Raw genomic sequence first — 15,493 nt, 5'->3', positions numbered from 1 at the left:
CTCTCTTAAAGCTAGAATCCTTAGTTGCTACATTTTAAAAAATGTATAAGTGAATGATGTATACCCATTGATTCTTGAAGAATATAACTTAGAAATGCCTCATGAGCTTAGTTCAACAGTCGTACCCCATCAGAACCCCAAATATAAGTTTGTTTTACTCCAATGTTTGTAAACAATGTAAATGTACACACTGTATAACCTCAAAACATAGTTACAACTATCATTTTGAAATCATGGATGGTCAGTCCTTGCATCCATAGCTCTATGAATTTGAGTGGTTACATTTCTCCAGGCCCATTCCTCAGCTTTTTACCGAAACACAGGCGGGTGTAGTTTATTAGGATCCCCATTAGCTACTGCACATGCAGCCATATAAAACGTACAAATACATGGCAAAGTACAGAACAGTTATAGACAAGAACAACAAGATATTACATTAAATTCAAAATAAACACGTTTTATTTATATATATATAAATAGGAAAGACACCAAGAGACAACAATAATACTATTTACACACTTCCTATATACATATTCATATTCTTATATACAGTGCAGTTAAATTAGATCTTTAGAAAGAGGAGAGACACTGTTATACAATATGTTTTCTATCTGTTTTTTTAAAGCTAAACTTGCTTTTTGCCTGAGTAATCTCTGGTGGCAGAGCATTCTATGATGACATGGCTCTATACATAACTGAGTGACGCATTAAATCTGTTTTTGGATTGGGTACAGTGAAGAAACCAATAGTGTCATGTCTGGTGGGTATGTCTGTTGGGAGTGTATGCAAATAGATTATACAAGAGGTTAGGCATTTTCAACACACAAATGTTTCTTAAAAAGACTAGAAGAGAAGTAGTCAATTTCTCCTCAACCCTCAACCATGAAAGACTATCATGCATGTTGTTGATGATAGTTCTGTGTGTGCTGTTAAATGTAAGGCACCCTGATTTGTTTTTAGCCAGCTCCAGCTTTGCTAGGTTTTTCTTTGTTGCACCTGACCATATTACCGGACTGTAATCAAGATGGGACAAGACCAGAGCCTGATCAACTAGTACAGTCGTGGTCAAAAGTTTTGAGAATGACACAGATACTAATTTTCACAAAGTCTGCTGCCTCAGTTTTGATGATGGCAATTTGCATATACTCCAGAATGTCATGAAGAGTGATCAGATGAATTGCAATTAATTGCAAAGTCCCTCTCCTTCTCTCGTTAACACAAGTGAGAGTGTTGACGAGGGCAAGACTGGAGATCACTCTGTCATGCTGATTGAGTTAGAATAACAGACTGGAAGCTTTTAAAAGGAGGGTGGTGTTTGAAATCATTGTTCTTCCTCTGTTAACCATGGTTACCTGCAAGGTAACATTGCTTTGCACAAAAAGGGCTTCACAGGCAAGGATATTGCTGCTAGTAAGATTACACCGAAATCAAACATTTATTGGATCATCAAGAACTTCAAGGAGAGAGGTTCAATTGTTGTGAAGAAGGCGTCAGGGCTCCCAAGAAAGTCCAGCAAGCGCCAGGACCGTCTCCTAAAGTTGATTCAGCTGCGGGATCGGGGCACCACTAGTGCAGAGCTTGCTCAGGAATGGCAGCAGGGAGGTGTGAGTGCATCTGCACGCACAGTGAGGCAAAGACTTTTGGAGGATGGCCTGGTGTCAAGAAGGGCAGCAAAGAAGCCACTTCTCTCCAGGAATAACATCAGGGACAGACTGATATTCTGCAAAAGGTACAGGGATTGGACTGCTGGGGTAAAGTCATTTTCTCTGATGAATCCCCTTTCCGATTGTTTGGGGCATCCGAGAAGACAAGGTGAGCGCTACCATCAGTCCTGTGTCATGCCAACAGTAAAGCATCCTGAGACCATTCATGTGTGGGGTTGCTTCTCAGCCAAGGGAGTGGGCTCACTCACAATTCTGCCTAAGAACACAGCCATGAATAAAGAATGGTACCAACACATCCTCCGAGAGCAACTTCTCCCAACCATCCAAGAACAGTTTGGTGATGACCAATGCCTTTTCCAGCATGATGGAGCACCTTGCCATAATGCAAAATAGATAACTAAGTGGCTCGGGGAACAAAACATTGACATTTTGGGTCCATTGCCAGGAAACTCCCCAGACCTTAATCCCATTGAGAACTTGTGGTCGATCCTCAAGAGGCGGGTGGACAAACAAAAACCCACAAATTCTGACAAACTCCAAGCATTGATTATGCAAGAATGGGCTGCCATTAGTCAGGATGTGGCCCAGATGTTAATTGACAGCATGCCAGGGCGGATTGCAGAGGTCTTGAAAAAGAAGGGTCAACACTGCAAATATTGACTCTGCATAAACTTAATGTAATTATCAATAAAAGCCTTTGACACTTATGGAATGCTTGTAATTATACTTCAGTATACCATAGTAACATCTGACAAAAATATCTCAACACTGAAGCAGCGAACTTTGTGAAGACCAATACTTGTCATTCTCAAAACTTTTGACCACGACTGTACAGGTGATCTTTGTTTAAAATGCAGAACATACAGTGCCTTTGGAAAGTATTCAGACCCCTTGACTTTTTCCACATTTTGTTACGTTACAGCCTTATTCTAAAATTGATTACATCTTTTTTTTTTTCTCACCAATCTACACACAATGGCCCATAATGACAAAGCAAAAACAGGTTTTTAGAAATGTTTGCTAATTTATTACAAATAAAAAACTGAAATATTACATTTACATAAGTATTCAGACCCTTTACCTTTGGCAGCGATTACAGCCTCGAGTCTTCTTGGGTATGACGCTACATGCTTGGCACACCTGTATTTGGGGACTTTCTCCCATTCTTCTCTGCAGATCTTCTCAAGCTCTGTCAGGTTGGACACAGCTATTTTCAGGTCTTTCCAGAGATGTTCGATCGGGTTCAAGTCCGGGCTCTGCTTGGCCACTCAAGGACATTCAGAGACTTGTCCCGAAGCCACTCCTGCGTTGTTTTGGCTGTGTGCTTAGGTTTGTTGTCCTGTTCTGGTTACTTAGAGGCCAGAAATTGTCCTGATGAAGTGGGCCCTAATTGTGCAGGTTGCAGAGTGGAAGGACTTGACCTATGAGTGTGTGTGCCAGTGTGTGCACATGTGAGTGGGAAAGTGTGTGATGTTTCTTAACATGTAACAGAGAGAGCAGGGAGGAGAGAAGGGAGGGGGAGGGGGTGATGTTTCTTAACATGTAACAGAGAGCAGGGAGGAGAGAAGGGAGGGGGAGGGGGTGATGTTTATTAACATGTAACAGAGAGAGCAGGGAGGAGAGAAGGGAGGGGGGAGGGGGTGATGTTTATTAACATGTAACAGAGCGAGCAGGAGAGAGAGAAGGGAGGGGGAGGGGGTGATGTTTATTAACATGTAACAGAGAGAGCAGGGAGGAGAGAAGGGAGGGGGAGGGGGTGATGTTTATTAACATGTAACAGAGAGAGCAGGGAGGAGAGAAGGGAGGGGGAGGGGGTGATGTTTATTAACATGTAACAGAGAGAGCAGGGAGGAGAGAAGGGAGGGGGAGGGGGTGATGTTTATTAACATGTAACAGAGAGCAGGGAGGAGAGAAGGGAGGGGGAGGGGGGTGATGTTTATTAACATGTAACAGAGAGCAGGGAGGAGAGAAGGGAGGGGGTGATGTTTATTAACATGTAACAGAGAGAGCAGGGAGGAGAGAAGGGAGGGGGAGGGGGTGATGTTTATTAACATGTAACAGAGAGAGCAGGGAGGAGAGAAGGGAGGGGGAGTGGGTGTAACCCTACCACTCTTAATGGAATACTAATGTGGAGTGGTGTACTGGAGTGGATATTTGGAATAACTCTATGCCAAGGAGAGTGCCTTCTCTCTCTCTCTCTCTCTCTCTCTCTCTCTCTCTCTCTCTCTCTCTCTCTCTCTCTCTCTCTCTCTCTCTCTCTCTCTCTCTCTTCCTTCTCTATCTCTCTCTCTCTCTCCCTTCTCTATCTCTCTCTCTCTCTCTCTTCCTTCTCTCTCTCTCTCTCTCTCTCTCTCTCAGGTATGTGTGATGTTTCATGTGTTATGAGCGTGGAGGTTGTAAAATTGGGCTCAGTGATCTGTGGAGAGGTCTTCTGGGGTCCTCTAACTGACCCCAGAAGATTTCTGGCCTCTAAGTAGCCTACCCTCTGGTGCTGTACACATGGTCAGGAAGGCGGCGCACAATTGGCCCAGTGTCGTCCGGTTTAGGGGAGGGTTTTGCCGGCTGGGATGTCCTTGTCCCATCGCGCTCTAGCGACTCCTTGTGGGGCACCCGGGCACCTGCAAGCTGACTTCGGTCGCCAGCTGTACGGTGTTTCCTCAGACACATTGGTGCGTCTGGCTTCCGGGTTAAGCGAGCAATGTGTCAAGAAGCAGTGCGGCTTGGCGGGTCGTGTTTCGGAGGACGCATGGCTCTCGACCTTCGCCTCTCCCAAGTAAAAACTGGGAGTTGCAGCAATGGGACAAGACTGTAACTACCAATTTGATATTACGAAATTGGTGAGAAAAAATAAATGGTTTGTCGAGATTGGTGTGGAAGAACTTGACTGGCCTGCACAGAGCCCTGACCTCAACACCATTGAACACCTTTGGGATGAATTGGAACACCAACTGCGAGCCAGGCAACTAATGCTCGTCCCCTGACCTCTGACCCCTGACCTCTGACCCCTGACCTGTGACTCAGCAGCTCTGGGTGTCTCTAGGGGAGAGGGGCGACAGCTGCCCTCACTCTGTCTACACTGCTCTTTTTAAGCAAAGCCCACACACACACTGCATACCAACAGAGACACACTGCATACCAACAGAGACACACTGCATACCAACAGACACATGCTTTAATACCAATACTGATACTAACATATACACACTCACATACTCCCAGACTTCAACGCATAGTAACAGACTTTATACAAATAGTCTCACACAGCCATTCTCAACAAGCTCTGTCTCGCTGCAGAATTAGACGTTAATCCACGTTCTCCAAACGTCAAATGTCAGTGTTTTTTTTTGCTCCCGCTGCTCTGTATAGTTCCATTTCTCCAAACATCACATTTCTAAGTTAAGGGTTAAGTTTTGGCACTAATTCCGAATGGTTAAGGAAAGGGTTAAGGTTTGGGATAGGGGTAAAATAAAAAGTCCACGACTGAGATTGAACATGCAACCTTCTGACCCAGAGTCAGGGGATTACCACCCCCGTCCACGACCCCCGTTCACAAAGCCCTAGCAAAACCCAGATCCACTGTCTGCTGCTCCAGCTGGGAGCTTCTATAACCAGACCCACTGTCTGCTGCTCCAGCTGGGAGCTTCTATAACCAGACCCACTGTCTGCTGCTCCAGCTGGGAGCTTCTATAACCAGACCCACTGTCTGCTGCTCCAGCTGGGAGCTTCTATAACCAGACCATGTTCCAGTTGGGAGCTTCTATAACCAGACCCGCTGTCTGCTGCTCCAGTTGGGAGCTTCTATAACCAGACCCGCTGTCTGCTGCTCCAGCTGGGAGCTTCTATAACCAGACCCACTGTCTGCTGCTCCAGCTGGGAGCTTCTATAACCAGACCATGTACCAGTTGGGAGCTTCTATAACCCGACCCGCTGTCTGCTGCTCCAGTTGGGAGCTTCTATAACCAGACCCGCTGTCTGCTGCTCCAGCTGGGAGCTTCTATAACCAGACCCACTGTCTGCTGCTCCAGCTGGGAGCTTCTATAACCAGACCATGTTCCAGTTGGGAGCTTCTATAACCAGACCCGCTGTCTGCTGCTCCAGCTGGGAGCTTCTATAACCAGACCATGTTCCAGTTGGGAGCTTCTATAACCAGACCCGCTGTCTGCTGCTCCAGTTGGGAGCTTCTATAACCAGACCCGCTGTCTGCTGCTCCAGCTGGGAGCTTCTATAACCAGACCATGTTCCAGTTGGGAGCTTCTATAACCAGATCCGCTGTCTGCTGCTCCAGCTGGGAGATTCTATAACCAGACCCGCTGTCTGCTCCTCCAGCTGGGAGTTTCTATAACCAGACCATGTTCCAGTTGGGAGCTCTACATAGACACATGACTATAGACCTCTCCCTCTACATAGACACATGACTATAGACCTCTCCATAGACACATGACTATAGACCTCTACCTCTAAATAGACACATGACTATAGACCTCTACCTCTACATAGACACATGACTATAGACCTCCCCCTCTACATAGACACATGACTATAGACCTCCCCCTCTACATAGACACATGACTATAGACCTCTCCATAGACACATGACCATAGACCTCTCCCTCTACATAGACACATGACTATAGACCTCTACCTCTACATAGACACATGACTATAGACCTCCCCCTCTACATAGACACATGACTATAGACCTCCCCCTCTACATAGACACATGACTATAGACCTCTCCATAGACACATGACCATAGACCTCTCCATAGACACATGACCATAGACCTCTCCCTCTACATAGACACATGACTATAGACCTCTCCCTCTACATAGACACATGACTATAGACCTCTACCTCTACATAGATACATGACTATAGACCTCTCCATAGACACATGACTATAGACCTCTACCTAGACACATGACTGTAGACCTCTCCCTTTACATAGACACATGGCTATAGACATCTACATCTACACTGATATATATGTGTGTAACAGGGAATTGATAGACACTAACAATCAAAGGGCAAACAATTCACACAATGAAGTTATGAAACAAGGATTGTGCACAAATTGGCGGAGAGAGCGCATTCTGGAGAGAGACGTTCATCTTAGTCACACTCCCCTTCTTCTTGGACTGTCCCATCCCCGCGGCCTCTGCAATGGATTAGTCCACTGAGACGGGCGCGAATCAGACATAACAATCTATTTGCGAGCACTCGACTAAAACATTCTGTCGACCAAACAATCAACCAGTTGACTAAATGGGGTCAGCCTAATGCAGACACAAACATGAAAACACATCAACCAGTTGACTAAATGGGGTCAGCTCTAATGCAGACACAAACATGAAAACACACCCACTCGCACAAAAAGTTATTTCCTCATCAGGCAGTAATTATGAAGATTCCCGTTGTGTAATGTGTAGCAGATGATCTTTACACCACTCTCTGTGTCCCCATCTCCCCTCTCTCTCTCTCTCTCTCTCTCTCTCTCTCTCTCTCTCTCTCTCTCTCTCTCTCTCTCTCTCTCTCTCTCTCTCACTCTCTCACTCTCTCACTCTCTCACTCTCTCACTCTCTCACTCTCTCACTCTCTCACTCTCTCACTCTCTCACTCTCTCACTCTCTCACTCTCTCTCTCTCTCTCTCTCTCTCTCTCTCTCACACACACTCTCTCTCTCACACACACACGTTCTCTCTCACACACACACACAGAGTAATAAATGAAGGTAAACACGGGCAGCATGTTTTGAGGCATTGTTTTGGGTTCTTGTCTAGACATCTCATTTCCTGGTGGGAAGAGAACTCTTCAGAGCCAAACTCCCCTCTCAGTTCTGACTGGAGAACCATTTACTCTAGCACCAGTAGGTAGTTACGATAGGTCTGACTGGAGAACCATTTACTCTAGCACCAGTAGGTAGTTACGATAGGTCTGACTGGAGAACCATTTACTCTAGCACCAGTAGGTAGTTACCATAGGTCTGACTGGAGAACCATTTACTCTAGCACCAGTAGGTAGTTACCATAGGTCTGACTGGAGAACCATTTACTCTAGCACCAGTAGGTAGTTACCATAGGTGTTTAGGTTACTATCCGCACAGATGGGGTTTGTCCTGATCAGTCAGGAGTTGATCTGCTCTAATAACTAACATCATCCTCTATTTCGTACATAACTGAAATTGACTAACCCCCAAACCAGTGTCCTCTCCCTGATTCTCAGACCCCCAAACCAGTGTCCTCTCCCTGATTCTCAGACCCTCAAACCAGTGTCCTCTCCCTGATTCTCAGAACCCCAAACCAGTGTCCTCTCCCTGATTCTCAGACCCCCAAACCTCTCCCTGATTTTCTGATTAGTGTTTCAATCTTTATTCTGAATCCTCTATTATTTACAGTTGTAGACCTCTCTATCCCTAGCTCACTGTGGTTCTAAGCATCAGTGGTACTCAAGCACAGCTTTCTTTTCTCTTTCTGTTCTCCTGATTGAGAGAGGAGTGGAGCAGAGTTGACAGCCTTTTAAGTTTCTCTCGTGTTGGGTTTTTGGGACAGGCTCTGATCTGCACCTCTCTCACTCTCTTTATCGTGGTCATTAGCATAATGTCTAATTAGTGTGTGTGTGTGACTGTGAAATCTCTCTGTTCTGAACACCCTGGGGTGGATGAGAGTGAGGTGCTAATTTAAAGCCCCGGCTGCATGTGTTCGTCAGCAGAGATGAAGTTCTGTGAGCAGAATACTGATCAAGTGAAATGGGCTGAATTACATAACCGCTAATGTATCTCTCCATCTTCCTCTCTCTGATTCCTCCTCTTCCTCCCCAAACTCAGTGCTGTCCCTGTTACAGCTAGTGCTGGAGACCTGCTCGGTAGTGTGTGTGTGTGTGTGTGTGTTTGCATCCGTGCCCAGAGTCTTACTACCAGGTCAACTCCAGAATACACTACTGCATCTCACTGACTGCTCTAAACTCACACACACACACACACACACACCTACATCCAACGGTGTCTGTGCTCAGTCACATTGTGTGTTTGATACCGAACATGTATTGCTGTTAACACACACACAGTTATTTTACAGCAGGTCTTGAGGGATAATGGCACTAATTTCTCAGAGGCACACAATCCCCCACTGATCTATATAATTCAAAATGGCCGCTGCGGCACAGCTGTCCGCCCACGCAGGAGACAGAATTTCCCTGTATTTAGCGCCATCCATCATTCCTTCAATTCTGACCAGTTTCCCAGTCCCTGCCGATGGAAAAACATCCCCACAGCATGATGCTGCCACAACCATGCTTCACTGTGGGGATGGTGTTCTCAGGGTGATGAGAGGTGTTGGGTTTGCGGCAGACATAGCGTTTTCCTTGATGGCCAAAAAGCTCAATTTTAGTCTCATCTGACCAGAGTACCTTCTTCCATATGTTTGGGGAGTCTCCCACATGCCTTTTGGCGAAAACCAAACGTGTTTTCTTTTTTTTTTTCTTTAAGCAATGGCTTTTTTCTAGCCAATCTTCCATAAAGCCCAGCTCTGTGGAGTGTACGGCTTAAAGTAGTCCTATGGACAGATACTCCAATCTCCGCTGTGGAGCTTTGCAGCTCCTTCAGGGTTATCTTTGGTGTCTTTGTTGCCTCTCTGATTAATGCCCTCCTTGCCTGGTCTGTGAGTTTTGGTGGGCGGCCCACTCTTGGCAGGTTTGTTGTGGTGCCATATTCTTTCCATTTTTTTATAATGGATTTAATGGTGCTCCGTGGGATGTTCAAAGTTTCTGATATTTCTTTATAACCCAACCCTGATCTGTACTTCTCCACAACCTTCTCCCTGACCTGTTTGGAGAGCTCCTTGGTCTTCATGGTGCCGATTGCTTAGTGGTGTTGCAGACTCTGGGGCCTTTCAGAACAGTTATATATATACTGAGATCATGTGACAGATCATGTGACTCTCAGATTGCACACAGGTGGACTTTATTTAACTAATTATGTGACTTCTGAAGGTAATTGGTTGCACCAGATCTTATTTAGGGGCTTCATAGCAAAGGGGGTGAATACATATGCACGCACCACTTTTCCATTATTATTTTTTTTTGAATTTTTGTAAATGCACTTCACCAATTTGGACTATTTTGTGTATGTCCATTACATGAAATCCAAATTAAAATCAATTTAAATTACAGGTTGTAATGCAACAAAAGAGGAAAAACGCCAAGGGGGATGAATACTTTTGCAAGGCACTGTACATAGTGCACTACTTTTGATTAGATCCCTATGGAGCCTTGTCAAAAGTAGTGCACTTCATAAGGAATAGAGTGCCATTTGAGATGCAGCCTGGTTGATGTTTGCAGTGAGACATTTGGTTTGCTTGTCTTTAACCTGTACTGAACTGCATCCTGGATGGAACTGACCCCTGTCTCCACTGTCCCTCTCTGTCGCTTGTCTGTTAACACAATATAACCAACCCTGACATGTGTTTGACCTCTCTCTCTTTCTCTCAGCCAACCGTAGAGCTGGTCATGCAGTGACGAACATCTTGGCCAAAGAGTTGATGCAGGAGGACACCCCGCCCCGCTTCAGCAAACCCCCCATTAAGAAGACCAAGATGGAGCAGAAGGAGGAGCCTAGCACAGAGGAGGCGGGGTCACTAGAGGACCTCTTAGAGGACAGCCTATCACGGTCCAGTTAAAGGAGATGGGTAGAAGTTGTCCCTTAGCCACAGATCTAGGATCAGCTCATCTTACCCATATCCTAACCTTAACCATAGAGAAATGTAGAAACTGTCCTTCAGTCAGTGTCTTACGGCAACTTCATCCTCCTGCCAGTTAAAGGAAGAGTCTGTGCCCCTTGTCCTTCATGGGACCACGGGACTGGACACAGAGGGATAGGATGGAATTCCCAACTGCTTTTTTTCGACATGGTTTGATTTAAACCCTATTAAATGTTGCTCTTTAATTGTCAAATATACTGTATGTAAATGCTAATGCTGTGCTGTATACTGTATGTTTATAAAAGAAACAAGTGCCAACCAATACAATTCCAAGCTTCAGATTTCAGCCGTCGTGTTGTCCAATAGGGTTAGGGCGGACCAATCAAAAGCCTACCTAAACTGTGTCTGTATCTATCTCTCTGTGTGTGTGTGTGTGTCTCTCTGTGTGTCTGTGTGTGTCTCTCTGTGTGTCTGTGTGTGTCTCTCTGTGTGTGTGTGTGTGTGTGTGTGTCTCTCTCTCTCTCTCTCTCTCTGTGTGTGTGTGTGTGTCTCTCTCTCTCTGTGTGTGTGTGTGTGTGTGTGTCTCTCTCTCTGTGTGTGTGTGTGTGTGTGTGTGTGTGTGTGTGTGTGTGTGTGTGTGTGTGTGTGTGTGTGTGTGTGTGTGTGTGTGTGTGTGTTATATGATATCACATGTTGAGTGTGTTCCACAATCCTCATCTCCACTGTTCTAGCTCTCTGGTTCACAGGGAGGAGTCACTGATTTACTGGCTATATTTAGAGCACTATTGGGCTTTTTCAAAGGTTGTCTCCATGTAAGTCGCTTTGGATAAAAGCGTCTGCTAAATGGCATATATTATATTATACATTATTATTAAAAGATGTGTGTGTGTCTTGCGTTACGTGTTTGTGTGTGGAAGTAATGGGGGTTGTTTGTGCATTTATCAAGTGTGTGTCAGTTTGGGTATGTTCTGCCATCTGTAATTACTGTATGGTACTGCCTCTGTCTGCCGTCATCATAAATGCTATATTTCATAAACAGAGCTGTGGTCTTTCTGCTGAGGTTACTGGAGACCTGCCCAAAAACTGCTGAGCCGTGTGTGTGTGTCTGCGATTGTGTGTACATAAGTGTGTGTGTGTTTGCCCCTTCAGACAGCAACACCTGGTGCTGAATGTCTGGCCTTGCTTTTTTGTATTCAGTTGCTGCCACAACGCTAGTATACAAGCAGAATGAGGAGTAGTTCTGTCAGCTGCCCCATGCTATACCAATCCCTATGCAAATATAACATATCCCTACCGCTGATCTCAAGTCCGTCTCAAGCGGTTAGAACATCTGCATGAGTAACTGTGGTTTCCATAAGTACTGATCAGAAATCAGTTTGTACAGGTCTCTGGAGTAAAGCCAAGCACAAGTTGTTGTTTAAGGGCTATTACCAACACAACGTATTGTTATTGTCAAGAGCTGAGAGATCAGTTCATGATAATTGTTGCTTCCTACAGTACATTACAAAGGTATTAAAAAGGACCAACGTTACCACAACATTTGTGTGACGTGATACGTTTCCAGATTTTCCTCCAGTCAGTCAAGTGCTGAGGAGACTGAAAACATTTAGCCCTCAGATAGATTGTTCGCCAGAAACACAACTACAACATTGTGTCAACCGTAAGACAATGTGCCTTGTGCGGATTAGTTATTTCAGATGATCCTGTCTCTATTTAATTTGTCTTTCAAAGAACGTTTGTCAAACGTTGCTGAGAGGTTGAAAAAACATCACTGAAAAATAATACAAGTTTCTAGAATATATTTTCGTAGATTTTTTATTTTCATTTATAAGAGTTTGTTTAAATGTGAATTTTTACTATTGATTGTTTTAATGCAAGTTGAAAGTCGAGGTTTCATTTTGTTTTGAGAGATATCACTGTGGTAATGTGTATAATGAATTATGTATAGTCGTTCTTTCCGTTAAAATGTATTCAATAAGAATGTGTCATGATTATTTGGTACGACAGAGTTTGAGGTGTGTGTGAGTGTGATCTCAAGTCAAACACAGAGCTCTGTTCCTGGGTCTCAGCCAAAATAAATTCTACCTGAGGTACATTTCTTTGCACTCCAGGGGTTAGAGAGACTATATAAACTCTGCAAAAAAAGAAATGTCCTCTCTGTCAACTGTGTTTATTTTCAGCAAACTTAATGTGTAAATATTTGTATGAACATAAGGTTCAACAACTGAGACATAAACTGAACAAGTTCCACAGACATGTGACTAACAGAAATTGAATAATGTGTCCCCGAACAAAGGGGGGGTCAAAAGTAACAGTCAGTATCTGGTGTGGCCACCAGCATCTCCTCCTCATGGACTGCACCAGATTTGCCAGTTCTTGCTGTGAGATGTTACCCCACTCTTCCACCAAGGCACTTGCAAGGTCCCAGACATTTCTGGGGGGAATGGCCCTAGCCCTCACCCTCTGATCCAACAGGTCCCAGACGTGCTCAATGGGATTGAGATCCGGGCTCTTCGCTGGCCATGGACACTGACATTCCTGTCTTGCAGGAAATCACACACAGAATTAGCAGTATGGCTGGTGGCATTGTCATGATGGAGGGTCAGAATGAGCCTGCAGGAAGGGTACCACATGAGGGAGGAGGATGTCTTTCCTGTAACGCACAGCGTTGAGATTGCCTGCAATGACAACAAGCTCTGACACACCGCCCCAGACCATGACGGACCCTCCACCTCCAAATCGATCCCGCTCCAGAGTACAGGCCTCGGTGTAACGCTCATTCCTTTGACGATAAACGGGAATCCGACCATCACCCCTGGTGAGACAAAACACCAACTCGTCAGTGAAGAGCACTTTTTGCCAGTCCTGTCTGGTCCAGCGACGGTGGGTTTGTGCCAATAGGCGATGTTGTTGCCGGTGATGTCTGAGGACCTGCCTTACAACAGGCCTACAAGCCCTCAGTCCAGCCTCTCTCAGCCTATTGCGGACAGTCTGAGCACTGATGGAGGGATTGTGCGTTCTTGGATTTTCACAAATTATCTTTGAAAGACAGGGTCCTGAAAAAGGGACGTTTCTTTTTTTGCTGAGTTTATATATACTAGATCTGACACACACACATATTAGGTCCATTTAGAAGAGCTATAACAGTACCACACAGTCAGACTTTACAGCCCTATCATCACACACACACATTCTTTCCTGCTGTATTAACACACACACACACACACACACACTGCAGTTGTTGAGGCTGTGCATCTACTGTCGGTCCAGGTCCCAGACGTCTGCTGGTGAGTTTTCCACAGACTTCTGCCAATGTACGTTCCATAGTTCCCAATGACCCCTCACTGGGACATCCACTGGATGAGCACCAGACCGTGTGTGTGTGTGTGAGAGATGGTCACGTTTGCCAATTTTTTTCTCAATACTTCTTTCTCTCGATACTCCTCTCCCTGATGGTGTTTGAGGCCTGTGGAGGGTTAGAGGTCAGTCTGACTACTAAATCAGATTAAGGCATGATTCCCAATAATCCACTCAGAACCTCAGTCAGCCACACTGGGAATCAGCCAGGATCAACACAGAAGACTGAAGTAGCCACTTTAGAGGTCAATAGTTGAGTAGAAAATATGTTCATTATTTTATTCAACTTCCACTGTCCTTCAAGAATGACTGAGTATGAAATAGTGACAGGCTACTTACCCATTTCACAGAAGACCGAGTAGAGGATGTTCTCTGTGACACACCACAGATTTCCTCTTCAATAAGGAAGGGAAGATGATCTACTGCTCTCCCCTCCACCTTTCCCCTCATTAACACTGGTGTTGATTTAACCAAGACCTCTCTCCCTTTCATCCTTTATAGATGTGTTGTGACCAAAGACGTGCCAGCCATATTAAACTAGACTAGTGCTTTTGGACTAACAATAAAGGGGAGAGAGGGTGTGTGTGCGTGCACATGTCTCAGTAAAGTCTTCCTGTATATATCTCTGTGCACATGGCCCTGGTAAGTCATTCTTCCTCTCTCTCCTTTGAAGACCGACATAACTGGCCAGTTATTCTCTCAGCATCTGATCTGAATCACAGTGAGTAGTCTAGTTGTTCAGTGTGTTTCTATTTGTGAGGTTGGGGGATTTGCGTGTGGGTCTCAATGGAATGTCACGACTACAGACTAGATTACCTTTAATCTACAGTGCATTCGGAAAGTATTCAGACCCCTTGACTTTTTCATCATTTTGTTACGTTACAGCCTTATTCTAAAATGGATTAAATAAATAAAAATATTCATCAATCTACACAATACCCCATAATGACAAAGCGAAAACAGGTTTTTAGAGATTTTTGCAAATGTATAAAAAATTAAAAACATACCTTATTTACATAAGTATTCAGACCCTTTGCTATGAGACTCGAAATTGAGCTCAGGTGCATTCTGTTTCCATTGATTATCCTTGAGATGTTTCTAGAACTTGATTGGAGTCCACCTGTTGTAAATTCCATTGATTGGACATGATTTGGAAAGGCACACACCTGTCTATATAAGGTCCCACAGTTGACAATGCATGTCAGAGCAAAAACCAAGCCAAGAGGTCGAAGGAATTGTCCAAAGAGCTCCAAGACAGGATTGTGTCGAGGCACAGATCTGGGGAAGAGTACCAAACAATTTCGTCAGCATTGAAGGTCCCCAAGAACACAGTGGAAGAAGTTTGGAACCACCAAGACTCTTCTTATAGCTGCCTGCCCGGCCAAACTGAGCATTCGGGGAAGAAGGGCCTTGGTCAGGGAGGTGACCAACAACCTGATCGTCACTCTGACAGAGCTCCAGAGTTCCTCTGTGGAGATGGGAAAACCTCCCAGAAGGACAACCACCTCTACAGCACTCCACCAATCAGGTCTTTATGGTAGAGTGGCCAGACGGAAGCCACTCCTCAATAAAAGGCATATCACAGCCCACTTGGAGTTTGCCAAAAGGCACCTAAAGGACCCTCAGACCATGAGAGACAAGATTCTCTGGTCTGATGAAACAAAGATTGAACTCTTTGGCCTGATCGCCAAGCGTCACGTCTGGAGGAAACCTGGCAGCGTCATGCTGTGGGGATGTTTTTCAGCTGCAAGGACTGGGACACTAGTCAGGATCAAGGGAA

At 45.0% G+C, this 15,493-nt stretch overlaps 1 protein-coding gene across 2 annotated transcripts in view; it reads left to right on the top strand.

The window, feature by feature from the left end:
* LOC121532834 (protein diaphanous homolog 1-like) overlaps positions 1–10,834 on the top strand; it is a 172,644-nt gene extending 161,810 nt beyond the window's left edge. For both annotated transcript variants that reach the window (XM_041838636.2, XM_041838629.2), the window contains one exon: positions 10,148–10,834. In XM_041838636.2, coding sequence (XP_041694570.2) covers positions 10,148–10,335 — 188 coding nt within the window. In that variant the 3' untranslated portion in view covers positions 10,336–10,834. The remainder of the gene's footprint in view (positions 1–10,147) is intronic.
* The last annotated feature ends 4,659 nt before the right edge of the window (positions 10,835–15,493 follow it).

Source organism: Coregonus clupeaformis, chromosome 2 (genome assembly GCF_020615455.1).
Source record: "Coregonus clupeaformis isolate EN_2021a chromosome 2, ASM2061545v1, whole genome shotgun sequence".
NCBI lineage: Eukaryota > Metazoa > Chordata > Actinopteri > Salmoniformes > Salmonidae > Coregonus > Coregonus clupeaformis.
This window is presented reverse-complemented; position numbering and strand designations above follow the sequence as displayed.